This window comes from Mesocricetus auratus, unplaced genomic scaffold (genome assembly GCF_017639785.1).
Source record: "Mesocricetus auratus isolate SY011 unplaced genomic scaffold, BCM_Maur_2.0 Super-Scaffold_100004, whole genome shotgun sequence".
Classification (NCBI taxonomy): Eukaryota; Metazoa; Chordata; class Mammalia; order Rodentia; family Cricetidae; genus Mesocricetus; species Mesocricetus auratus.
In genome coordinates, this window is record NW_024429189.1 from 94,183,480 (window position 1) to 94,211,069 (window position 27,590).

At 48.7% G+C, this 27,590-nt stretch overlaps 1 protein-coding gene across 1 annotated transcript; it reads right to left on the minus strand.

Moving 5' to 3' along the window:
• Positions 1 to 1,019: 1,019 nt before the first annotated feature.
• Positions 1,020 to 23,092, minus strand: Mal (mal, T cell differentiation protein). The gene is made up of 4 exons (XM_005068591.4): positions 22,904 to 23,092; positions 7,412 to 7,579; positions 6,291 to 6,416; positions 1,020 to 2,821 (listed from the first exon to the last, which is right to left on the minus strand). Exons 1-4 carry the CDS (start codon positions 22,994 to 22,996, stop codon positions 2,747 to 2,749), a joined length of 462 nt encoding a protein of 153 aa, XP_005068648.1. The 5' UTR covers positions 22,997 to 23,092; the 3' UTR covers positions 1,020 to 2,746.
• Positions 23,093 to 27,590: the final 4,498 nt, after the last annotated feature.

Sequence of the window (27,590 nt, forward strand, 5' to 3'; positions counted from 1 at the left end):
AAACAGCTTCCATCGTGAGAAGAGAATGGAGTCACACACAGGTGCTTGGCTGCTGCCTATTTGGTGCAGCTAACTTCTGTTTGGCTCTTCCCAGTAGTTTCTTCATGCTGTTCCTCTTAGGTATGGGGATTACCAGAAGGGAAGACCCCAGTAGGTATGGTTTGCTATCAGCAGACCCTTGTACCTGCAAACCCTGGGCCCTAGAAGGAGAGAGGAATAGGCAGAGAGTAGGTTAGAGCAAGTGTTGGGGGAGTGGATCTGGGGGAGGTGAAAACTTGATCACCCCATTACTTCCAGTTCCAACATGGAGTTATTATGATTCAAGTGGGAAACGAAAGTGTAAGCTTCAGAAGGAGGCATCATGTTAACACAGGAGCTCTCAACTGGTCAAAGTGACGAGAATAAGTGACTGATGAGTGCTTAGCCCTAAATGGGACATCTCTGTCAACAGCCCCCCCCCAAGGCTCAGGGAATAGAAGAGGTGGCAAAAAAAGCTCTAAGAGGCAGAGGATGTGGAGGAGTGCTGTGGCATTCTGTTTTCTGAATGTGACATGACTTTTGCACTCATGAACTCACTGCTCTGTGGTTAGGACCTAAACAAGAGCCAGCCTACAAGATGGGTCAGCATGAACTGGACTCTTTGCCTACGGGGCAGGCATATGAAGGTGGGTGGGGCATGTGCTGGGAGTGGAAGGTGGGTGGGGCATGTGTTGGGAGTGGAAGGTGGGTGGGGCATGTGTTGGGAGTGGAAGGTGGGTGGGGCATGTGTTGGGAGTGGAAGGTGGGTGGGGCATGTGTTGGGAGTGGAAGGGAGGAGTTGGGAATGGATATGATCAAGATACATTGTATACATGTGTGAAATTGTCGAAGAATAAAGAAAAGATTAAAAAAAGAAACCACAAAATTTCCATATAGACCCAGGAGAGAAAGCTTGAAAGTTTTGCCAGGACGATCCTCATGGTCTTTAATCCAGGTTTCTATGGTCACAACAATTTGCCACAAAAAGAGAGAGATAGAGATTGTATGAAAGTTTCTTTTAATGATTAAAAATCTGAAACATTGAGAAATCCTAGGGAAATTTCATTTTAGTTACCCTTCCTTCCTTCCTTCCTTCTTCCTTTCTTATCCCATCCCTTTCTCCTTCCCCACCTCCTGTCAAAATGCGATCCTCATTCTTGTTGAGCTGTTGGTTAATATAATGTTATGGTGCAGGTTTGTTGAAAACAAGACTTCCCCAGTCAACATTATTTCAGATTTTGTTAAACATTATAATGAACTTCATATTATCTCTTAGTTTATATTTTATATTTTAAAAATAAATGCCCAACTTAATCTTTTACTTGTGTTTTACTATGAAATTTTGGTTGTACTAAGTGGACAAATGACAGACTTGGGTCCCAGTGATGCTAGGATAACAAAAGTCCTCCTGGATGTGCCATTAAGACCCAATCTGGGGTGGGGGTGGGATTCAGCAGTAGAGTATTACATGCACAGGCCCTGGTTTCCATCCTCAGAAGCAAGGTAGAAAAGTTCCCAAATCCAATTTAATTGTAGCACACATCTCCTACTTTGTTGGAGAACAAAACATCAGCTAGTTAATCTTTCTGCTGAGGCTAGAATCTTGACTCTCCTGGAGACTGGCAGGAGAGGCCTACATCTGGGGCTGCATCTCTATACTGCCACTCCCTTCTTTAAGTCATGGGGTCAAGGTGAAATCTCCTAGTAGGGAACCTGACTTTCCCAATGATACTTCCTCATTTCGGGTCAGATGTCCCTATCCTGGAATATGGCAACCCCAATAGTCATTGTCTATCCCCTCACTCTGCAGTCTGGTCCCTTTTCTCCCCCAAGGGAGTGGTCTGAAGACGTGCCCAAACACATCAAGAGATCATAAATGGAGCATTTTAGACTACCTTACAAAGAGAGGGAAGAAATGACCAGAGCTAGTTTTCTCAGGGCTTGAGAGAACTCTAATTGAGCAGACTGCTGTGTCTTCAAAGGAAAAGGTGGAGCCCCTGGGATCTCCCTACAAGGAGCCACTATCCTGACAGACATTGTTGTGAGGGTGGGATCCTCAGTGAGTCACGCTGGGAAAGAGTGGCCCAGCATGCCCATCTGAATTGTTCCTTGAGAGTTCGGGTAAATCAAAGGATGCTTCAGGAAGAAAGTTGACTGGAAGGTGTCTCTGATCCCAGAGAATGAAAAGCAACCCCTTAGCCCCGTACCCTTGAAGCATGAGATATAAAGACGTTTAATGGAGTGTTTCAGAGGGGCTCATCTTCCACCACAAACATCTGGAGACTCTACTGGGTGAATTTCAATCTCTGTGATGCTCAGACTATCCACAAAGAATAAGACATGCCAGAGGATGTATGCTCTAAAGAGCCGTGGAAAATTCCAAGACGCAGTTCTTAAGACATGTTCCAAGGGTCAAGGGAAAATCGTCAACTCTTCAGATCAAGGTTCCCAGTTCCCACCCACTGTCCCTGTCAAGGACAGAAAGGCCCCTGGCAAGACAGTCCCTTCCTCCCACAGCTGGAGGTTAAACATAGCAAGCCCTAAACCCTTGACAGAAAGTAAACATGACACCCAAGGGAAACAGAACATGGCTTCCTTTTGTTTTTGTTTTGTTTGCTTTGGGGCTTGTTTCCTTTTCTTCACCATCGTGTCTGTGCTCTAAGAAGTTAATGCAGGAGATGAGCTGATCAGTTAATGTCATCTGGGTTCCAGCTCCTGGTCTGCTGTCCTATGAAGACTTCCATCTGATTAAGGAAAACACGGCATGGACCACGTAGAGCAGAGTGGCCACGTAGGCAAACACCTGGAACCAGAGGGAAGGTCGTTAGTGTGAGGTCAAATGGGGGGTGTGCACACGAGGCTATGAGGGTTGTCACATGGCTCTGGAGGACAGATTCGGGGTATGTGGATTGCCGCTGCTTCCTGGCACACACGAGCGTACCCAGATCCCTAGGTAGTCTAACCTTGCTGCCTTAGTCTCCGTGTGCAAACTACCCTCTATGTCATTCTAGGGTCATCTGTCCTGACTGGGGTCATCAAAGTCCCCTCCAATAGACATCATAGCTAGGTGTCAGTGGCTCTGAAAAGTTTCCCTCCCCACACCAAGGTCAATATTCTCACTGGGCATCTTTCTATCTCTCAGACCCTTCCTCTTAATTCTGGATTCTTCATTTCCCAGGCACAAGAGAGGCAACCAGGCATCATGGGAAGTGGGGAGCAAGGCAGAGGAGGAGAGGCACCTAGCTTCTATAAAAAGGGAGTGCAAGGAGCTGTTGAGGCAATGCAGCCTGCCAAAGGCAGTGGGAACATAGGCCCTGGACGGTCACCTGTGACGAGCTCGCTTGGGCTTTGTGCACCCCATACTCTGGGTGGCTGACCTCCCTAGAGGCTTGTCTACCCCAAATACAATATTTGCACCTGGTTTCCTGACCTTGGGCAAGGGGTCAAAACTTTCCATCTCTGGCACATTTGGGGTGGCCACGCTTCTGTGAGTCTTGGAAACGCTCACTAACAACAGCCATGGCGTTCAAGCATGGGTGGACACTCCACCTCGTTGGCCAGAGGCGATGTGTGACCCGAGTTAGCTAGTGACAAACTTCTGGGAACTCCTAACTATTCAAGTCACCTGTCCACCTCAGGTGGGACTGCAGGCACCAGGAGAAGCCTTGGCAGAAGCACCTCAGAAGTTCTGGAAGGGACAGCGAGCGAGGATTTATTTTGCAAAGGAGACTAAGAAGTGGCACATGGTTGATACTTAGAGCCCGGGACATGCTGAAGCATGTTTTGACCTTCAGAAACTCTTCTCTGTGAACTTCTGCCATGATTGTCTACCATAGTGAGATCCAGATGTCCCCAGAAATCTCTAGTTCTCCTTGTCTACTTCTGTTAGCCTCAGATAGTTTTCTGTCAAAGAAGCTCCATTCACTGGCACCAAAGGTCAGAGTGCAGAAGCTGAAAGGGGTCCTAACGAGGACCAGAGAGGGGACAGGAGGCAGGCTGGCTGGTGAGGGAGACTCCAAGATCAGGGGCTGGGTAAGGATGATGCCTCCTCCCTGGGTACCAATCCAGAGGGGGCTGTGAATGGAAATAGTTCCACTTTAAACCTGGTTCCCATGCCACCTTATTGGTTCTAGCCTAGAATGCTATGATTCTAGCACAAAATGGCCAGGCACGTGCATGTCTATCCACATCCACTAAGAGAACATGGGGACAGAATCAGCTTTGGAGTGGATGAATAGATGTCATGAGAGGGCTACAATGAAATACTATACAGCAATGCAATAAGCAGTCTTCACCTACACCCAACCACATGGATGATTCCTACACACACAGGCTGGGAGAGAGAAGCCAGGCATAAAAGAATGAGCTTTGCACAATTCCACTTCAGGAGGCAAGCAAGACTGAACTGGGTGCTAGAGGTTGGCTAGTAACTGGTGATAGTGATAAGGCCGATGAGGCTCTCTCTCTCTCTCTCTCTCTCTCTCTCTCTCTCTCTCTCTCTCTCTGCCCCTCTCTCCCTCTCATTAGTAGTACTGGGGATGGACTCTGAGGCCTTGCACATTCCAGACAAATGCTCTACCACAGACATATACCTCAAGGTCTGTATCCTAGTTCTTTAAAACATTTTATTTAAAATAAAGTATCTGTGTTTTTGTAGGCGGGTATGTGCATGTGAGTGCAGTGCCCATAGAAACCAGAAGAGGGGGCTAGAGCCTGTGGACGTTGGGTATAGGCAATTGTGATACACTAGATATGCACTCTGAGAATGGAACTTGGTGAGAGCAGTATTGCTGAGCCCTTTCTCTAGTCCCATGTATATGATTTCTTAATTACAGGAAGATCCATCTTCTGAAAATTCATCAATACATCTACCCAAACCTGGATGAATGATGCCTTTAGATGAAAAGCCAAAGAGAGAAGCTAGGAAGTTGAGATGCAATAGAGTCCAGTAGCTTTCTTTCAATCTGTTCAGCAGACAGCGATTTTAATTCAGTCCAGTTAGGTTTTTCCATCATGGACTGACTCCAGTCACATCTAGTCTACATCACACTACTGCTGTCCTGACGAATTTTAGGGGCATTGTTGTCAAATGCGTTGACATCTGTGAACTTGTGGGTTGGGAAGGGGAGTGAGAGGTCTGAGGCTCTCCTCTGACAGGTAGGTGAAACAATGGGTATAGACTGAGGCAGAGAGGATGGATCACCAGCCTCAGGGAAGAAGGCACAAGCTAGATGCTGCCTGGCTATGCTGCTGTGAAACTCCATGTTAGAAAGTGTCCCATGATGTAGGAAGCTTGAGAAGGTAGTGACAGGGACCTCAAGGTGGCCTGGGGAGCATGCAGCCTCTCTTGGTTGGCTAGCATCCTATATTGATGATGCTTTGAGGGACCTTCGCCCCTGCCCCCTCTCCCTCTAGATCCAGGAAGAAGCAGGCTGTCCAACACTTCCCTACAGACTGCATTCAGCCTCTTTTCCATTTTCCAGCAAATGACAGGTACAGGCAGTGTGTTAGCTCATTCCACTTTGGGGTTTGCATGAGTCACAGGTCAATTTCTAGAAACGCAAGAAGCACTATTTCTAACTCATTTTTTATGCCACCCATAGTTAGAAATAAATTTCATATTGAGGCTCTGAGTAAGTGGAGCAATACACCACTCCAAGGGTGCCTTTCCCCAACAACAAAAGAAAACATCCTTCTGAAACAATATGATTTCTTATTCCTTGTCATTAGGATCCAGTTAATTAAAAAGAAAACCCATCCTGGCCTCAGTGTCCCTTGTGTTGACTGCATGCCTCTGTGGACAACTCTCAAGGAGGTCACAAGACCCAAGCAGCCAAACCACTGCTTGAAACAGGTATTGAAAGCATGCACGGGTGGCCAAGACCCTGGCTTTGATGCTTGCCAATCTTGGTAAAGAGTCCAGGCTGCCTCTCTGTCTGTGAGATGGGTGTGACAATGACACTGACCCCACAGGATTATTGTGAGGGTCATATATGGTCACATCCGCCCATGCACAGCCAGTCTAGCGTGAGCCCCTGTGCCCATGGCTCATGCAGCCCTGAGAAAACAACTAAGGGAATCATGGCCCATCCCTGCCCTTCATAGGGGCTTCACTGCTTCCCAAATGAAGGGAAGGGTTGACTTCCTTCCAAATGCAATGCGCCGTGAAAAGAGAGGTATGGGCTGGGTGACCCTCCCCCTGGGACCTCCGCAGCAGGCAACGAGAGCTGCGTGCTCTGTGTACGGAGGGTGCAGGGCTGCAGGGAACTTACCACTGCAGAGATGTTCTCATGGTACTGCTTGTAGGTGTAGCCATCGTACATTGTGATGGTGGCCAGGGCTTCCAGAACTGAGGCACTGAGGTAAAACAGGGCAGCCACACAGTGGTAGGCTGCATCCTGTGGGTGAGAAGGGCTGTGTCAGAGATGAGAAGAGACACCCCAAAACCCCAATCCCGACACGGAGACATAGTCCTTGATGACTGTACCCACAAACTCTGAGGGGTTTTTCAATAGCAACAAGAAACATAAATACAGGATAATGGGTAGAAATCGGTTCGGGACCTCAAGATCAATTTTACATGGTTACGGTTGTGGCTTGCATGTAGGCTCTTTGGTCAGTCTAGGAAGAGAGAAGCCTGGGCCATTTCCATTGTTTCCATTTTGTTGTGTTGGTCTTATTTATTTATTTGTTTTGGCTCCTATTATATTTCAAAGCAAAAAGGAATTAAAACAAAGTTCTGAGTGGTTGGAATGATTTCAAAAATTTAAGTAGAAAGGCTGTGGAGAAGTAGAGGTCTAGCCAAGTGGCCTGAACCCTCTTTTAATTAATAATAAGCAAGTTCCCTTTATATTTATTTGAGGCCTATCTCCAGGGTCTCAGAGCAGAACTTACTACAAAAGAAAGTACACAGGCCGTTTTGGCACCCAGAGCTTCTGGGAAAATGTGCTTAGATGGGAGTTGCCACGGAGCCCAGCAGAAAGCATGATCTGTTCACTAGGGAGCCATTAGCTTAGGCCCAGCCACCAGATCTCTGCTCCCCAGGGTACTGACAGGCCTCCTTGGTGGTGGGAGTAGCTGACAGCTGTCAGGTCCATGTGGGCGGGTGGGTGGAGATGAGCTGCTAGTTATGTATGAAAAGGCAGTCTCAGATAAGAAATAAGAGCACCCCCTAAGAACCTGCAGCAAATACATGCGGGAAGCCTTTACTGCTAGGAAGAGTCTGAACCGAGGCCAGGCCAACTCAGCTTTGGGTTGTGCTGGAAAATGTTTCCAGGGAACCCCCATTCAGGGTTGGGGAAGTAGTCTTCCAGTGATGAGGGTCTAACACCCTCCCACCTCCCCCACCCCACACCCCCCACCACACACACACATTCCCAGGCCTAGCACTCACCAGTGTGATCCAGGAAGTCTCACCACCATGAGTACCAATTACATACATGACCATCAGGGCAGCGGTGGCCATGAAGCAGAACACAGACACGAACATCACCCAGCCTTGGACCAGGGCAAAGGGCACCAGGGAGGAGGCGATGAGGATCCACACCAGACCTCCAAAGATCTGCGTGGAGGAAGCAGAGAGAGCGCTGGAACAGGGACCCTGAGGCTGCATATACACAGAAAGTGCATAAAGAGATCTCTTTTGTCTTCCAAGGCCGCAGGCTAGAGCTCCAATTTCACCTTTGCCAAGGCCTGCTGGCTGGCTTTGTTTCATTTCTTAAATACAATTTTCATTTTTTATTTAATATATATTGTATTATATGTTACATTGGAGTGGGCATTGTAATAAACATTGTATTACACCTGGACATTGTCTTAAACACCTCACAAATATTAACTCAATTAACTCCAGTAACAGAGCTATGGGTGAGGAGTGGATTCATTTGTCAAATGGGGTAACGTGAAAGCAAAGAAACCCATCATTAGAACATATTATTTGTATTAGCATTAGAAGGGCTACCCTTTCTTCTGAGCGTCTATGCTTCTTGATTGCTTTGCTATTAGAATATCTTTTATATTATAAAACAGTAAGCAACCAGCTGGGAGTGACGGTACAGGTCTCCAATGCCAGTGCTGGAGAGGCAGAAGTAGGAGGGTAACAAGCTCAAGGCCAGCCTAGGCTACACCACGAGACCCTTACCAAAATATCAAGGGCTGGAAATGTAGCTGAGTGGTAGAGGTCACTTGTCTAGCCACTGCAAGGCCACGGGTTCGATTCTTAGCAACAGAAAAAATGTTGTAGCAACTAAGACATTTTTTAAGGTTATTAATGGGTGGACATACTAGCTATACTATGTTATAGGTATTTTTTCCAGATCCGAAATCTTAGATTCCCAAGTGTCTAAGTTGAAATTGGAGTGGGGAGGTTACGGATTGGCTTGGTTTTCTTAGATGGCTGACACAGATGTGAGAGGAGCTCACCCCTGGGATACTCAAAAGATATCACCATGGATGTCCCCAGGGTAGGAGAGTCCCCATTCTCAGAGGGGAACAAGAGAGGTTCCAGAAGTCCCCTGGATGGTCCAGGCACTCAAGCCTTGCTGGGATTTTCTATAGTTCTCTCTGAGCCTCTTTAACTCAAACTTCATGTCCCTGGCTCTGGGCAGACAAGAAAGGGGCTGGGACCTGCGGAGATGACTCTGCAATTGAAAGTCTGGAAAGCAGTGTGACAGAACAGAGCACTTCCTTCTGAGGGCAGGCGATACTCCCTTGAGTTGCAGGTAGACTAGCACCTGCTTTAAGGAGGTATGAGAGTATGGCATGGAGAAATGCAAACATCAGTTGGGTCTATCCATCTAGTCAGCAGAGACAAGCACCAGCATGGGACATTTCTCTCCTAAGTGTCCTTGGTCTGGGGTCTGGTCACCTCATAACCATCTGGGGTCAATGTAAGTCAGGCTACTTGTCTGCATGTTGCAAGGGAGTCCTGCATGTCTCTGCAACCCTTAGCCCCAACAGACAGTGCCTATGAAACACAGCTCCACCAGGGACTTTCTGCTTTGGAGAGTGGACCTTTGCTCAAGTCATTTTCGGCACAGAAGCTCCTCGTTGAGGGCTGCAGCAGCTGTGGGACACAAAGGCTTCCACATCCATGGACTGGACCAATTGCAGATTAAAAAATGTTTGGAAAATGCAGGTATGGTGGTGGATACCTGTAACCCTAGCACTTAGGAAGTTGAGGAAGGTTTATGAGTTTGAGGCCAGACTGAACTACAGAGTGATACCCTGTCTCAACAATTACAATGAAAGCATTGGGGGGGGCATGCATCTGAACCGGACAGTTTAGGCCACTTTTTCTGGTCTAAATGAAGACTAAGAGCTAGCTCTGAGGAAGTGAGGTAGCTTCCCTGGAGATTGGCTTCAGTGGTACCTTAGAGGGAAAGGTGGACTTGGCTGGTTAGGGCAGACATGGAGCCAGGGAATGCTTCTTCAGTGGAAGGACAGAGAGTATTTCACAAGAAGGGACGCTGCAAAGTTTTCAGGGCTCCAGAGGGTGGGGAAGCCAGGCACCATGTGGGGTAAGGGGGTGGCCGTAGCTGGGCTGGAGGAAGGGAGATCCATAGAGACCTGATATTCAGCATGAATCATGGGGGCCCAAGCCTGTTTGCACCCCACTCCACCTTCAGCCTCTGCAGAGGGCAAACAGAGAGAGCAAGCAAGGCATCCACACCCGGGAGATAAGGCACTCCTGGGCGGTGAGCAATCCTCTCTGACTGGCCTCAGGACCCCACTGGCCAAATATTTGTCAAGAGCAAGGGGTAGGTGAGGGTTCAAAAGCATTTCCCTTTGTAATAAAAACTCTAGGTGCCTTCTGGTTTTTGGTCTTCAGCGCAGAGGCGATTAGTAAAAGAAAGGAAGAGAGGAAGGGAGGAAGCCAGGGAGGCAGGGAGAAAGGAAACATTATACAACCCTGTAGAGGTGTGGCCCTGGGATCTGCCCCTGTTAAAGCCAGGATTCCCCATTACCACCTCTATTCCACCATGGCAGAGACACAATATCTGCCAACAGTGGTCTCAAGTAAAGCCTTCCAAGTTGCTGACCTGGGAACTACATGGACTGACCAGTCCCTCTGGATCCCAGCACTCCAAGCTGAAAAGTGGGGGTAGAACCTGTATTGATGCTCTAGGGTCCTCAGCCCTGACTAGCCATCAAATTTGCAAGGGCACCTTAAAAAAAAAGCAAACAACATCTAGGCCCAGGGTCAGAATCAACTGGAGAGAGGCAGAGCCGTGAGACGGGAAACAGAGGACCCAGGCTCTCTTCCAAAGGCTGGAAACATGTTTTCATAACACAAGACTTCAGGTGATACTCCGAATGTTCCTGACAAAGCAGAAGAGGAGTTGGTCCTGTCTCCGGGTTCCTGCAGGCTTTCCATCAGAACCGATGAGAACTCTGCCCTTGGTCCTGTCTGGCCTCTTGATGCAAAGCACCACTGGGAACTTCCTTGCTCTGTCTTCCTGCTTCCATCCCTGTCTTGCTTCCTGCATGAGACCAGCTCATCGCTGGGTGTCCACTAAGCACCGGGACACAGCCTCACCAAGTGTGAGTGGAAGGCTGTGCCTGGGAAGGGAATGTTGAGCTCGGAAGGGTGAGGTGTTGGGTGCCAAGAAGACCTGTAGGGATAATGTTCAGAATGCAACAACAGCTCACTGGTTTATTTTTCTTTAGTAGTGTGTGTGTGTGTGTGTGTGTGTGTGTGTGTGTGTGTGTGTGTGTGTGTATGTGTATGATTGCACATTCAGTGGTCAAATGGCAACTTTTGAGAGTTGATTCTCTTCGGTTCTGGAGACTGAACTCAAGTGGTTAGGTTTAGGTGGTAAGAACTTTAGACTCTGAGCTATCTTGATGGCCTCCTGCTCAGTCTTATGAGTCACCTATGGAAAAGAGACCAGAGTGGGCAAGGATATAGACTTTAGACTAGAGTTCCCGAGTTTGAATTGTAGCTCTGTCATATACCAGCTGGACCACTTGGCAAGTTACTTAGCCTTTCTGTTCCTTTGTCTAGGAAACGGTGCTAACCATACCTACAAAGAGAGTGGGAATCAGTGGAAATCTCCTGTCATGGAATAGAGCAATCTCACCTGAGACCACATAAAAATTCAAAAGGCTGTGATTTCAGTGTGTATAAATGCCCACTTGCAAACTTGATGGGAGCTGTAGATAAGTAATTAACCAATTACAATTTGTTTTATCTTGTTTTGAGATATGGTCTTGATATATAGACCAGGCTGGCTTCATTCTGAGATTATATTTTGGGATAACTAAAAGTCACTTCAAGAACTGGGAGGGTAGCTCCCTAGAATGCACGAAGCCTCGGGTTCCATTCTCAGCACCTCTTGGACTATGCCTGGTGGCACACACTATGATCCCAGCACTGTAAGGTCATCCTTAGTTACACAGTAGTCTTAGGCTGGCCTGTGATACATGAGGTCTTGTAAAAAAAAAGTGATCATGTAAGCATTAAAAAATACTATGGTGTCCCCCAAACTTTAAGTTGTATAAAATGTGTCTGTGTAAGAAAATGTAGTAAATATGAAGATGTGAAGGCCGTCTTTCTAGTCTTTCTAACAATGAACTCACTTGTAGAAGGAGAAATGAATTCTCCAGGACATTCTTGAGATTCATCTGGCGTTTCTAGCATTGTGGGGCTGAAAAACAGGGTTTTATTCCAATTTGTCCACTGCAGGGATTGGGTGACTAAGATCAATGGCAATTACTCTGGTTGTTTTCCTGGAGCGCTACTATATGCTGACAGGGTCTCCACAGTAGAAGGTCTGCCAGGAGAACATGCCAAGACAAGAACCAAAGAGTATGCCACCCACATACAATGCCCCCCACCATGTCAGGCATCAGGGCTCCCAACAGCTCCCTTATGGGTAAATGTGTCTGGAAGTTTGTGTTTTGACTTCTTGGGAAGTAAAGTAAATGGGCCATAGAGCCTAGGCTGCAAACCAAATACTAGGCTGTCCTTTATTCCCTGGGAGGGATCAAGTAGATAGCCTCATCAGCTGAGAGGTGCCAGTTGGCACACTCCAGGCTTCTGGGAGGGCTGCCAGGCTCCATACCCATGAATGCTGTCCTGAGGCCACCAGGAACGGCAGCCCCAACTTGGCTGGCTATGTGCATGCACTTTTTCAGTAGCCAAGAGTTATGTCAACATTGGGTGCACTGGCAAGTTTTATGTCTACTTGACACAAGCTAGAGTCACCTGACAGGAGGGAACCCCAATGGAGAAAATGCCTCCATGAGATCTGGCTGTAGGTAGGCAAGCCTATCAAGGATTTTTTAATGGATGGGGAGGGTACAGCCCATTGTACATGGGGATACCCCTGATCTGGTTGTCTTGAGTGCTATAAGCCAAGAGGAGCAAGCCAGTAAACAGCACTCCTCCATGGCCTCTGCATCAGTTCCTGCCTCCAGGTTCTTGTCCAGCTTGAGTTCTTGTCTTGGCCTCCCCTCAATGGACTGTGACTTGGCATAGATAAGTCAAACAATGTTCCATCACAGCAATAGTAACCCTAGCTAACACACCAGGATTTTACTTATGGTGGTGACTTGGACAGTGTGATCACTGTGTGTTCCAGCAGGCTTAACTATCTAGGGATGAACTGGCTAAAAGATTCATTCTGTTGAGTCAGAGGACATGGGGCATTCTTGTTCTGTGTGTACATATATGTATGTACATGTAAAGAGTCATCTGTGTGACTTACATGTGTGCATGTGTTAATATGTGTGTTTGTGTGCATGAATGCACAAACCCAGACACACACCTGCATAGGCATGTGTTCTTATGTAGAGAAGCAAATTAAAGATGAGTTACTGCCAAGGAGAGAGATGGCACCAGGTCAAGAGGACACAGAGGATCAGGTCTTGGGAGAATGATTTGGGGAGGGGAGAGAGAGAGACAGAGACAGAGACAGAGAGACAGAGAAATACAGAGAGCAGGAGGGAGGGAGGGAGGGAGGGAGGAAGGGAGGTCAGGGCAACACCTTTGACCACAGGACACTGCAGCCTTCCCAAGGTTCCTTGGCTTTGCCTTTGAAAACTAAGTTTGGATGGAGCCTAAGACCCCCTTTCTTGTTCTAAGAGTTGAGGCTGAGAGAGTAGAAGCAAGCCCAGGGAAGTTCTCCAAGTTAATGTCAGCTCCACCTTCTGGGTCAGAAGAAACTCAGCTCCTAATGAGTCAGAGGGCGGCCTTCCTTCAGTCTCCCAAGTGCTCACTCATGTGCTGAACAGGCACCAAGAGTGACCATGTTAGTACTGTGGCAGGCACACCCAGGGAGCCAGGCCTACTCAAAGATACCAGGGGATGGAGATGCAGCCCTGTGCTTGCCTAGCACGAATAAGGCACCTATATGAATCCCTGAATCCCTACCATGGAACACACACACACACACACACACACACACACACACACACACACGCACGCACGCACGCACGCACGCACGCACGCACGCACGCACGTGCAGTCCTGTCTCCCATGACAGCAATTCTGCATCTTCCAGTGCACACTCAGGCAGCTGGCGAAAGTATGGGGGGGGTCAAAGAGAAACCTTCTCCCAGGACAGACAGAGGCCAGCAGTTTACACAGCAGCCCTGTACTGTCTCTTCTCCTGGGGGCAGAGATCAGAAGAGTCCATGTCAGGGGAATCCTGGCTTAATGGGAGGCTGACATATGGGTCTGTTAGGTGAGCACTGGGTGTGTTAGGAGAAAGGCCTGCCTCAGTTTACCTATACTAGTGGCTCTTTTCTTTTGACCCCTTCACCAGCAGGTTCATTTCCTTCAGGGAAATTCATTGTGCCATTATCCCTCCTGAGGAGGTTAGACAGTGAGTGACAGAGTCCTACCTCACCTGACGGGAAGAGCAGGGCTTCGGGGACCCTGAGTTTGGCTGAGTTCAGGACCTCAGTTGATATTAACAGGGAGAAAAACCCCTTTCTGGTCTGCAGCCCCTCCTCCGTCCTGTGTCGGGAGTCCTCTGCCCCATTCCACCTGCACAGGGAGATGTGGCTTACTTAACTCACAGCCTCCTCTCCCACCAGGGCTGAGTTGCCAGCCCCTGAATGAATGAAAGTTCCCCTCTGACTGCCCAGCGGAGGCGAATTCCACCTGCATGGTCTCATCTGGATGGAAAATTTTGTACCACACCTACACCCACTGGCTGTGCCCAACAAGATAAACAGAAGCAAAGAGTTTCTGTTAAAAAAAAAAAAACCAGACAAGCCACCTGTAGAAGACAAAATCCGTGGAAACACTAGACCAGAAAAGAGTGGCTTTAATGCAAGAAAACAAAAGGTATTGACAGGCATCATCAAGTAGGTTAGTAACTCAGAGAGCACACAAACAAGCGTGTACCCGAAAACACCCATTGGAATCCCAGCACACTTCCTGGGTGCCCTGGGACTTGGTGACCACAATCAGTTTCTCCTTTCACCTGCCCTTAAAGTCAAGATCGTCTTGTGATCTGTAAGTGTTAGCCAGATCGGAGCAGCCACAACCTCCTTCCTACCAACGCTGCTGAGAACAAATCCTTCTTCTAAGCCTTGGGTGTCTGGTCTTTGAGCATAGCCTCAAGACCAGCCACAAACACAGGCCTGCAGAACGTGGATTCAGCACCAGGAAAGGGTGCTATTAGGGCAGGCTTCCAGGTGAGGGGGAAGGTAAGACTGAGGGCCCATTCCTGTAAGCAGAGCATTTTCACACACACCCCACCCCAACTGAACTCTGTGGCGGGTTTCAGAAGGCCTAATGCCCGAGAACTGGCTTCCTCGTCACCACACTCCTGCAGGACAGGGACAAAAGTTTGGGGATGTGAGGGCATACTTCTGTGTGTCCTTCTCTGTCCCTGTGCCCTTCCAAACAGTCTGTATACTGTCACGCACCTGGGAAAGGTTAATTCCATTCTCACTGGTAATTGGTTCCTATGCCTAGAGGGTGATGCAGCAATTCATGTCATGCTTAGAATCCCCAAAGAAGCTCTCCCAACCCATTCTGGCAAAGGTTGCCTGGGTGGCGCCAAGAGCAGCTAGGGAAATACCCAGTCTCCAGGACAAAAGCAGGACGAGGGTGCCTGCCACCACACCCACTTTTCCTTAGCTGCCCCATCAAGCTGGCTGGAGGGAGTTGCTCTCTCAGTTGTTGAATAGTGATGGGAAAAGAGCCACTGGGAAGACCCCACAGAAAGCACCTGTGCAGGACACAGTGCCCGGGATACATATCGGTGTCCTGCACAGCCCCACCTGTCCTCAAGCTTCATCCTGCCCTGCCAGGTCTTGAAACAGAGAAGATGCTGAAGGTTGGCTAGACCCCTCCACAGTTGATCCCAGAGCAGGGGCTGAATTATTAGGTAATTAACAATAATTGTACCTATTAGCTATCGGGCTGTAACAATAACATGCTATTTTAAGAATTATGTGCATACATTCTGTGATGCATAATGACAGTGCAGTCAATGACAGACACGCACATGAGTAGTCCTATAAAATTTTGCCACCTGGTGATGTCATGACTATCTTAGTTTGTGTAAGTACACACTGTGGTCTTCAGATGGCACTAAAATTGCCTAATGATGCTGTGATGGTTAGCTTGTTCAACCTGACACAACCTAGAGTCACCTGGAAAGAAAGTATCAAGGAGGAATTGGGTTGACCCGTGAGCATGTCTGTGAGGGTTGTCTTCATTAAGTCAACCTATGTGAGAAGACCTGGCCCATTACAGGCAGCATCATACTCTAGGCAGGGGGTACTTGAGCCTGATCACAAGCAGGTAAGCAAGTGGCTATGCATTCCTTTCTCTCTGCTCTCGACTGTGGATATAATAGGACAATCTAATTTGAAGTTCTTGCTTTGAGTTTGAAAGAAACCCCTTTCCTCCCTAAGTTTCTTTTTGTTAGAGTATTTTATCACAGCAGCAAAAATGAATCTGGCATTTACCATGAAATCAACCCTGTAGCTGGGATTGGCTTTGGACATGGCCATGGGTCTATTAGTACCAAGGGAGGGGAGAATAGTCCCTAGGTCCTCATTGGCTCTCAACTGGGCTAGGTTGCTTACCAGGAAGGGAACGGCAGAGGAGACGGCCTGGGAGGCAACTCATGTCTGCCCCTTCTGCCACTGAGACAATGGGTGGCAATCACCTCTGTTCCTCCCAGAAAAGAATAACAAGGGCCATGGTTAAGACCCAATAACAAAGGAAGGAACAACATCCAGGGACAGCATGCCTTCTTTTGTGGGCACAAGCCTGATCCACCCTATCCTCTTTATCGAGTGGAGGATGTCATCTTTGGCTCTTTCAGAGGTGCCCACTCTCTGAAACCTTGGCCTTCAGGGGCCTCCTTGGAAGTTGAGCCAGGAGTTTCACAGGGACCTGTCCTGCTTCCTGCCCTCCTCTTGGCTGTGCCCTATGGGTTCTCTCCTCTGCCCAAGCATATTGATCTGTCACAACTCATAAGGCTTTCCCGTCATTTCACAGGTCCAAGGACCTTGGTGTGTCCCTGTGATCCACACTGGAGTTGTTTTGCCCAGATAAGAGTAGAAAACTACCCACTTGTGAGGTAGTAATTGCACAGAGCCTGAGGCTGTGAGGCAGGGAGTGAATTAATGATCCTGGGAAATGCCAGTGCTGGTGCTCAGCCAGAAGCTAACGGGGAACTAGACCTACCTATCAGCATGCAGAAGGACCCAAGCTTTGTGGTTTAGAGACTGTCATGGACCTTGTGTTTGTCTCTCACTCTTGGCATTAATCTAAACCTGTGGGGCGGGGTCTGCCACACTCCCCCATGGTGCTTTGCTTCAGAGATGACGGCACCTTTACCACTGACATCGTATTCACTGACCCCATAAGAGATGGCTACTGGAGTATTCTACTAGCACTTTCCTCTAGGATTGCAGGTCTCAAGTCATGACAGATGCAGGGACAGACAAGGTGAGTACTCAGGAGGAAGACCGAGACTGGCTGTGCTGGGGAGATCTTAATAACAGACTCCTGCCAGAAAGTATTTAATTCATCAAGAGTCAACCTCTGGCTCTGTCTAGCTCAGGACTGAACACCCCTGGTTCAGTGCCCAGCCCAGCCCTTTCTCTCAATGATGGGTCCTGGGGCCAAAGCAAAGAGCAGGCATTCTCCGGTGAGCAGCACCAGGGTCTCTACACTTGTCCAGCAGGTACAAGCACAGACAACTAGCTTGGAGCAGACCTTTCTCTCCCCAACTGGCATTTCATTTCCTGGGTCCTCCTCTCCCCTCCTGGAGGCTTTCAGGCAGGGAAGGTGCCTTTGCTCCAAGGCAAGTTTTACAAAATGTAAATGTAATGTAGCTCCATTGTGATGGTGTAGCATGATGACTCTGCCCAGCTTAGAGTTACGATCAAAGCAGGCCACTGGCCCTGGAAAAACTGGAAAAGTCACTTCTCAAAGCCAAGAGCACCTCTCCCCAGACTTCCATAATTCAGCCTTTAGAGGCGAGGGGGGAGTAGAATGCTGAGGTAAAAATTGGCAGCACCCCCTCTAAAGAGCTCAGAGAAGACCCCATAGCCCAGGACACACACCACCACACAGCCTGGAGGAGCCCTAGAACCCTTTTCCTGTGCGGGTCAAGTAAGGCAGTCCCACAGCCCAGGGACACCAGGGACATTTTTCTGGACAGAGGGTGTTCATGCCATGGACCTGTGAAAAGTTCAGGGCACCCAAGAATCCCACCCCGTCTCTGGCTGACAAATATCTATTATTCTATCCACTCTTAAAAAGGTCTTGAAGGGTAGCTGACCCAGATTACATATGGTCACACCCACTGAATCAGTGGTCTATGCAGGGCTTATTGTTCATGGATATAGTGACTAAGAACCCATAGAGTATATTTCTATGTAGTGGTGGTGGTGTGGCCACCAGCTACCCAGCCACTCCGAGCTGTCCCTTCATTCCCTGATGGGCGAGAGAGGATCCAAGCCTTTCCAGAGCTGCCAAGTGGGGAAAGCTACCCACTCCTGAATACCCTTGATGTAAGAAAACAGTTCTCCATGGCTGTATAAAGAGTGTGGGTCTGTCCTCAGTGTAGGAAATGTCCCCAGGGCCCTGTGGACTCAGCAGTCTAGGCAAGTGGCTTCTTCTCTGAGCCTCAGTTTCTACCTGAACCTGAAAATTCAGTGTCTATAATTCTACATCCTTTATGCTCTGGCAAGCTGGCTTCTTGATACAGTCAGAAAACATGGCTCTGTGTTGGGCTGGCTCTTCCTCAACCAGGTGAAAAACTACAGCCTGTCTAGTCACTTTCAGACAATAAAAAGTTCCTTTTAATTCTGAGACCCAGAAACGCCATCATTTTAATAATTAACAGGTCCAGTTCAGTGTAGGAGTCAACACTGCAAATCATTTCCATGTGGCTCCCTCATCTGGCCTCCGCCTTTAAATATGCACCCTACAAGTATCAGTGGTCACCAGGGACCAACCCTGCTTCCTTCTCCACACTTCTGGAATGCACGGGGGCATAAACAATCACCTTTAGAACTCCTAGTACCCTTTTTAAAAAAGACTTACTCTGTAGTCCAGGCTAGCCTCAAATTCATGGCTCCTGACGGATAAGATCACAGATATGGACCATCACACCAGGCTTTTAGCATGTTCCAGGAAGTCTGTCCATCAACTTTCAGCCATTCTTGATGTCAACCCACCTCTTGGGGAGGGGATAGACAGGGTGATGATGGCATTTCCAGCATGTCTGTCACAGTTTTGTAAGGGCAGTAGTGGTGGGGTTCTCTACCAGCTCTTTGTGGAACAAATTGCCTCTATGAGGCTTGACATGAGCATTCATGTTAACTTCCTTTCCCAGGAATGGTGGTCAGAGTGTCAGCAGCGTTCATGCTAATTTCCTTTCCCAGGAATGGTGGCCAGAGTGCCATGAAGCATCTGGCTTAGAAAGGAGAGAGAGGAGGAAACGTATAATGGGCTACAAAAGGAAAAGCCCCTTACTGGGCAGGGACTGAGACCAGAAGCAATGTCCTGGATTGAGGGGTTGAAGGAAAAGGAACATTTCACCCCTGGGCCTATGTGGGGTTGCATCTGTCTCCACACTGCCTATGGCTCTAAGTGTTCTCAGAAAGACATGGTCCCCTTCTGAGCTGGGCCTGCTTTTCACCATCCTGGAGGATCTTACAGTGATCAGAAGCTCTGGGGAGTGGGGCAGCTCCAGCCTGCTGGCCAGGGACATCGGTGTCTTTCATGATACTGAGAGTTCAGGCGCGGGGAACTTAACCCCGGGTCACCATCCGCTCAAGCTACAGAGCTGAAAAATAATCAGGCATTTTGCACCCATAGGATGAGCAGGGAATCACAAAGGCTGATGCCACCAAGTGTGACAAGGACAGGGAACAATGGAGACTTTCATATGCTGCTGGTCAGAGTGGAGAAGGCCCAGGTTTAGCCTGAATTTTGTGTATACACAGGGGTCCTTTTAATGAGGCAGGATCTTGGAAGACAACTGAGTGGGTGTTAGTATTGAGCTTAAAGAGACTGATGAGATTCCTGGGAAATCTGTGGTTGGGATGTGCCAATTAGAATGACCCTTTGGGACAGCAGGATGGTGACAAACGAGAAACAGAGATGTTCATGCCCTGTGACCCTGCAGCCAAATTTCATGCATCCAGGGAGAAATTTCCAGCAAGAATTACAAAGATGTTCCTGGCAATGTTGTCTGCAGCAGTTAAAAGTAACAAACTGGAAACAGCAAAAATACCCAACAATGGAAGAATGAATAAAAATAAATGGCAACAGGAAGCCAGGCATTGGTGGTGCACGCCTTTAATCCCAGCACTTAGGAGGCAGAAGCAGCTGGATCTCTGAGTTCAAGGGCAGCCTGGTCTACAGGGCGAGTTCTAGGAAAGCAAAGACTACACAGAAAAAAAGAAAAGACAAAGTCAAACATCTAAAACTGATGAGGTCAGTGGCATTCTGCACATTTATGGTGTCCTACAACCACTGCCTCTATCTAATTAAAAAACATTTCATCACCTGAAAAGGAAACCCTACACCCACTGAGTAATTGCTCTCCAATCCCTGTTCCCTTTAGTCTCTGGCAAATCACCAGTCTGCATTGGGTCCCCATGGTTTTCAGTTTGGGGTATTTTATGCACATGGACTCATACAGTATATGATGCCTCCCATCTGCCTGCCTTCACTGAGCATAGACTGTTCAAAACTCATCACTTTGACAGCATTGATCAGTACTTCCTCTGTCCAGACAGTATTCCATTGTAAGGAAAGGTGACATTGTGCTTGCCAGGTATGCCTGTCAGGTGGCTGTTTCCACTGCTTTCACCTGTTGGTTTCCTTGATGAGCGCTGCTGTGGGCCTGTGTGTACACACTTTATTTGAGTCGCTGCTATAATTCTATGGTCATATTCCTGGGCTTGAAATTGCTGGACCATACGGTAGCTGTTGAAGGAGCCACTAAACTGCTCTCCACATTAGCTAAGCATCTTGACATTCCTAACAGCAATATGCAGAGCCACAGGCTCTCCAAATCCTGGATTATTATGTTCCATCTAGGGAGGGGGCATTATTTCAAAGTTGTATTGTAGCCTTTGCCACTGGACCTGTTTTAAAACTAAAAGTCAATGTAATGGGTGGGGGGCGACACTCAATGTGGTTTTGATTTCCTTTCCTTGGTGACTAACTCAGCTAAGCATCGTCTTATGTGTTCATGAAATGTGTTTCTGCCATGGAGAAATGTCTGTCCAAGCCATTGCCCATTTTATAACCATGCTTTGGGTGTTGACTTATAATACTCTACAGTTTAAGAAAACACCCCTGGCGTGGTCAGTGCCTCGTCCAGTCTTTTCATTTTCCAGCTCTCTGTCAAGATAAATACTGCTTCACACATAGTCTATTCTGACAAGCACTGAAGGGGCTGCGTCTGCTTTCTCCCTTCTCTCCCAAGGCATCCTGTAAACCCAGCCCTAGCTGACAGAGGAAGAAAGATTCAAGGATGGCAAGTGAGACTCCGAAGTTTTCTAGAGAAAGTGACAGGTGGGGGAGGGTGGGCAGACATAGCGCAAGGGTTGAGGTAGAAGAGACACACTTCCTAAAACAGTGAAAGGGGAGGGTACTGGCTAGAGAGAGCGCGAGAAATCCCCGCTGCCACGTGGAGGAAGGGCAGGCACAGTAGTGGGTGCGTTTCCACTAAACAAGTAGGGCTGAGATTTTCCACACACACGTCTTCTGTCCTCTCTGTAGGATTGGTCATCCTGCCTGGCTGCGCTGTTTCTATCCTCAGAACCAATCTTTCTGTCATACCGAGTAGTTAAAAAGAGGGGGTGTGCTCTTGGAGCTTGTGAATCCTCCACCACCAGAGTCCCCCCCCCCCAGCCCCGTGAGTGTATGTGTGTGTGTGTGTGTGTGTGTGTGTGTGTGTGTTGAGGCTACAACCAGGGTCTTTGCAAAGACCCAAAAAGCCCAACTACTATCTTCTCTAATGATTCTTGTTATGCTCTTCTCCAAACTGTCAACAGAAGTTACTATAGGCCAAGATATTTTTATTTAAAAACCTCTCTGCCCTTTCACCCCTCAGGATGAGAGATGATCTCTTTTGGTCAGACCTCTGTAGGGTCCACTTTTAAAAATTCTGATCAGTCATCCATTGCTTAATCCCAGGTCCCAATATTAGGCAAACATAGGCTAAGAGATGATAAAGACAAGTACTCCCAGAGCACACAGTGGGTGCTTTCCCATATGGCCAAGTGCTTGTGTCAAATACATTCAGTTGGCACTGTTCCAAGACTTACTTGCCTGGCAACCCTGAATATAAAAGGAACCCAAGGAGGTTGGAAGGCTTGCTAAAGACCTGGATGACCTTGGGCAAGTCTGACCCAGCTCTGAGCCTAGGTGCTCTGATTTGTAAGTTGTGAACCTTGGCTCGGTGATATGCAGGGTTTCTTACAAATGTTACTGCTTCCATAGCTTTGGCCTTGGTTATGCCTGGGGTGTGACTTCAGAAACACCCAGGTTTGGGTTCAGCTCAACACTCATCTCAATTTCAGAGGCATCTCTAGATGAATAAACCTACTGTCTTTGGTGTCCACATCCACCCTTCCAATCCATGCTGTTAGAAGCCCGGATACCATTGTTAAAATCACCCTCTACATTTTCTTTTCCAAGTCAATGTTCAACACAAAGGATTCTGTGTGGTGGGAGCACAGGAGATGTTGTCTCCACACCACAGAATAAACAAACACCCTCCTGCCCAGGCAAGCACCAGAGATCCCTGGGGACTTGAAACCAAATGAGGTCTTGAAATCTCACAACACTTTACACTTTACCAGGAGCCCACAATAGGAAACTTTCTGCAAGCTACTGGGGCAGAGAGTAAGGCTAGAGAACCCAGCCCAAGAGCAGAGTCAGCTCAAGGTCAGCCAAGGGAGGTGACAGAATTCACCTCTCTCCTCTCTCCCCTCACACAAGGCACAAGGACTGCAGCAGAGCAAAACGCCGGCCACTATTTTTCTTTCTCTCGGATCAGGTTTGTCACAGAGACAAACTCTTCCAAAAACTTCAAAAGGCCGGAAGAGCCTGGCTTCTTTAGGTCCCAAGTCTCTGTCGGCCTCATGAAGGGGGTCTTTGGCTGGCTTTGGCTACTTAAAGGGAATGTGGGTGGGAAAAGCTGGGACCCTTGTAAGGAAGCTGTGCTCCTACAAGAAGTTTCTTTGCACCTGCCTACGAGATCGATCCACTATTTTAGAAAGGAACCAACTACGGAGAGATGGGGGAGACTTTCCGGATTTGGTCCCCTCCATGCTGCTGGTTGTGTCGGGGACAGCGGTGCAGAGCCCTCGAGGGAGCGAGCAGCATAACCCACCCTGTCCCTTTCTTTCCCAGCGTAGGGCGCGCGCAACCACTCACAAACTCAAAGATGAAGAGCAAGTCAGGGAAGGTGATGAAGACCGAGAAGCCACTGGGCAGGGTGCTGCCACCCGAAGCCGCTGCCGGGGCCATGCCTGCGAGCTGGCGTCGGCCTTGGAACGGGACACGCGCACCTCCGCCTCCGAGCTGACCACTAGCTCGCTCCGCAGAGCCCAGTGGCCGAGGCGCGCTCGCACGCGGGTTAAGAACTGAAGAGCTTGGGCCAGAGGAGGGCGGAGCTCCGGCCACCTGCCCCGCCCGGGTCCACTGCCCCAGAGACAAGGCTGAATCGCCCCGGGCGCCGCCCTGAAACTCAGCGGAGTGCTCATGAGGATCTGCAGGGCTGGGGGTGGGTATCTGGACTCACCCGTGGCGCCCTTGGGGTGCCACCTGCCTGAGGGGAGCGGTGGAGAGGTTTTGGGACGGCACTTCGCTGTGTTGCACTACAGGCAGGTGTCCACTATCCATCAGTAATGTATTTGAAACCTCCCTCTTTAGGCACCGCATCCCTTTAGTCCTGGTTGGGTCTCCAGTCTTCCCTGGGGGCATTGATGTGTGCAATCCGGCTTTTGGAGGACACGTTCCCAGGTTTGATCTCAGCTGCAGGATGGGTTATAGGGGCAACTGTGAGACTTGACAGGGGAGCTGTATGACAGGAGGGAAAGAGGTAGGTCTTAGGGGGACGAGCCTGGGGGGCCTGGCTGCGGGTGGTGGTGATGGGATAAGTTGCAGTTGCATCCATGGGAGACAGACATGGCCAGGTGAGATGCCCGCAATTCTAGGGATGGGGAAGACCTCTCCCATTATGTGTTCTTTGACTCTTTTGACTACCTAATTCTTTGTAAGGATTTCCTCCTCTCGTACCACAATTTTACATTTTATTTTTGCCTTTATATTTTTAAACAAGTATCATACCTCCTTAACTGCTATTTGTATCACACTAATATTTGCCTCCTCTTTATATCTTGGCCTTTCTCAACCTCCTGCTCAGATTCTGAACTTGACCCCTCCCCACCCCAACTTCACCCCCAGGTGCCGCAGGTGTGCAGGGACCATCTGCCCCCCCCCCCCGTGTATATGTGTGGTCCCTCCCATTTTCCTCCACACAGTTCTTTTTCCTTTCCACTTCCACAAGAAGAACATTTCTCGATTTAATTTTTTAAAGCAAGACTCCATGACCATCAACTGATCAGAGCAACTGCTTATGGGAAAGGACCAGAGATTTGAAGTAGGACAATCCTCTGCTCCATTGTGAGCCTCTCCAGACTGTAAGCTTTGGTGACTTGTGAGTGAGTGAGTGAGTGAGTGAGTGAGTGCCTCCACAGGTCTCCAGGTCCCCAGGTCCCCAGGTCAAGACCTCTAGACATGATGGGCTGTGAAATTGTCAGGGCCTCTTCCCCCATGCCTTTAACCTGGGCAACTTACAATTTGTTAGTTCCACTGGATTCTGACAAGTGTCTCTTACTCCTGAGGAGATTATAGTGGAGACAAGCCCAAGCAAGCCAGCCACAGAAAGTCACCACCAGCAGGCTCTAAGACGACCCACTAGCAAATCCAGCTGAAGCTGGTTAGCAATTTCTAAGGGGTGCATCTAAGTATAAAAACCCACAAAGATGCTGTTGACTGCACCCTGGCATTGAGGGTCTTTGGTTTGTTTGCTCTTTTCAAAACTTTGTTTTGCTAAGTCCTTCACACTTGGACTAATGACTGGGGGGAAAAGTCTGCCTTGGTATACTCGGAGAAGTTTCAGCATTCCATTGCCTTGGTATACTCGGAGAAGTTTCAGCATTCCATTGCCTTGGTATACTCGGAGAAGTTTCAGCATTCCATTGCCTTGGTATACTCGGAGAAGTTTCAGCATTCCATTGCCTTGGTATACTCGGAGAAGTTTCAGCATTCCATTGGCCACCTCACACCACAGTAGGATAAAGGGGAAGTCTCTGAAAGGGTCCTGAGGGAGCCTCCATCTTGGTGACCCTCTCATCTTACAGGGAACCCTTTGCTGATGCTCAGCTTCCAGGCTAGTCTCTGCTCACAACCACCTGTTACCTTCCCCGGTGCAGTCTGCCCAAAGCCTTAGTCCAATGATTGAAAATAAGGAAACAGGAGGCCACGGCTTTGTCTGAGTCCAACACGAAGGAAGGCCCATTTGAATAGAAAGCTCTCTGGCAGTGTGGATAGGTACGTCTCACCAGAGATTTTCTAGGCTGCACTGGGCCACTTGTTGATGATCCAGATGGTTCATATTTATAAAAATCTAGGACCTTAGTTAGGGTTCTAGAAAGATATGGAAAATCAACTCTAGTTGAAAATTAACTGTAGTACCCTCAAAACTTCCTAGCAGCCCAACAAGTGTCTAGGATCTAGGAGGGTTTGGGCTTTTTGTCTAACTATATGGTAGCCTAGGGCAGCATTCTCCAAAGTAGAAACTGAGGAGTTAGAATTGTTGTATAGCATGAGTCAGGAGGAGGGCACCTCGTGTTTGCGTAGAGGTTGGGAGGGAACAGGTTTGGGGAGAGGGACATGTTCAGGGAGATATTCGTGGAGCAGAGACTGCTAACAAACAATAGCAGGTACAATTTGGTTTCAGGAGTTTTGAGAAAGGTAAATCCCAGTTTACTGATGATGTCATAGGCTCAGAAGGGATAGGCGACTGAGTCCACATTGAATGACATTCAGCTGTGAGCCCAACTGACACTGAGCTGTAAAGCCCACCCCACCGCCAGCCTCCCAAATTCAGTCTTAGTGGTCATCTCAGACATAGCCCTGAAGCACTTGTTCCCTGAGGCATCCCAGCCCACTAATGGGGCTCTGGTCCTTCCATTTTCCATCTAGGAGCTCAGGGACGTTGGCAGGTGGTCACCCCCATTATGGATAGAGAAGATGTTTGCAAGCCTGAGATAGAGAACTACCTTGGGTGGGCTCTTACCTCAAGGGATTTTATTTATCGACAGTTGCCCACAGTTTCAGGTTTCTCTGCACAGTATGAAGGCTGAGCACCTCTGCTGGGTGGATGGCTTAATGGCTGTCATAGTTGCCTGGGATTTGGAGGTTAGAGGAGCTGGTATTACAAGGCCCTCTGATCAGTAGATACTTGGCCCTGGTCGAGATGATGTTTCATAATATCCAGAGCCGGGCTGGAGAGATGGCTCAGCCGTTAAAGGCTAGGCTCACAACCAAAAATAATATCCAGAGCCATTTTGTTTGGCTTCGCCCTACCACCAAGGCTCAGAGTGTGTGATAACACACCCAGGCTACATGGTGGGTAACTAGGCTTCTTGCATCTGGAGGGCTCTGTTACTGTGGCTGCTGCACTAAATCCACAGTTTGAAGACTGATCGTGGTGGCTGGTTCTTAGGCTATCCTTTGGTGGACTCGGGTGCTTTGTGCTCTGCCGCTTCCAAGGACAAAGGGCTTTTCCTTTCTCAAGCCTCTTCTGTGCCCATGTTTTCTAGTAGCAGAGAGATATGGTCCTCCACCATGACCAGGCTCCCAAGGCAGGTGCTGGCATTGTTGGGGTGACTCAGAATCAGGTTTGAGGGTGGAGGGTGTGCGAGTAGAGAAACGTCCCTGCTCCCTCAGAGAACAGCATTCAAAAGATACATGACGAGCAAGTTGACAGATACCTGCCTACGTCCTTCTTTGGGCTAGGTCAGCACAGAGCGTTTCCTGGTCACCGCAGAGCAAACCATGAAGGGTGGTGTCTGAGTCATTCAGGTCTCACCTCCTGTTACTATCACCTTAGGGGTCAAGCATTCAAATCAAAGCAGATGGCACTGGTGGCACACAGACCAGTCCTTCTACAGTAAGGTTGGGTTGAGGGTAGCCTGCCCTGAGGTGTGACAACAAACTGAGTGCGAACCCACCTTCAACACCTCTTCAGTCCCAAATCTGTTGCCGTTGCTCAATGGGGAGCCCATGGAGGAGGTAGACCTTTGCCTTTTTAAGCTTGTCATGGGTATGGGAGACAGCCATCAGTCAGACACACACAGTGCAGTAGTTTTAGCGTGGGGTTCAGAGAGCAGGGAGTCCTAAGAGTATCCATTAGCATGGACTATCCAGGTTTGGATCACTCACATGGGGAAGTCGCCCATCAGCTGGTAGGCAACAGCTTACCAAGTAGAGGAAAGGCTTCCTTCTCCACATGGGAGCCAAATGCCACAGGCCCCTCCACATCTCTTAGGGATAGAACAGTGCTGCTCTTTATATTATAGGGCTCAGAGCTCATAAAAAGGAGATGGAGTGAGATTGGCAGGGGCCAGGCAGAATATACCAGCCACAGGAATTCCATGGAACAGGGAGAAGCCATGAGTTCAGGAAAACTGATGCTGGCAGGGGAAAGCGAGAGCGTGTGAGGACTTACTGAATCAGATGAGCCGTGAAGAAGGAGAAAGGACTGCAGGATTAGGACTGATGACTAGGGAACTGGGAGGAGAGAGTCGTTAATCCTTGTTGGCAGTCGGCAGCTTTAGGGCAGAGCAGGAAAGAACTGGGATTGGGAGGAGAGGCAGGGCACGCACATGAACTGTCTCCACCATCTGTTCAACCACAAGTGAGGAGGCTTCACTTCCGCCTTAGCTAGACAGAGCCCATCCCTCTGCCCTAGGCAGGGACCTTGGGTACACCTCTGCTGGGCAGCCAAAGTTGGTCAAAGCCTCAAGAGTCTCACACCGAGACTGGGCCTGTG

Coding starts and splice junctions, on each gene's coding strand:
- Mal (XM_005068591.4), bottom strand. CDS start 22,996: ATGGCCCCGGCAGCGGCTTCGGGTGGCAGCACCCTGCCCAGTGGCTTC. Junction 7,580..22,903: donor TGCTCTTCATCTTTGAGTTT/GTGAGTGGTTGC, acceptor TCCTCCACGCAG/ATCTTTGGAGGTCTGGTGTG. Junction 6,417..7,411: donor AGACTTCCTGGATCACACTG/GTGAGTGCTAGG, acceptor TCTCACCCACAG/GATGCAGCCTACCACTGTGT.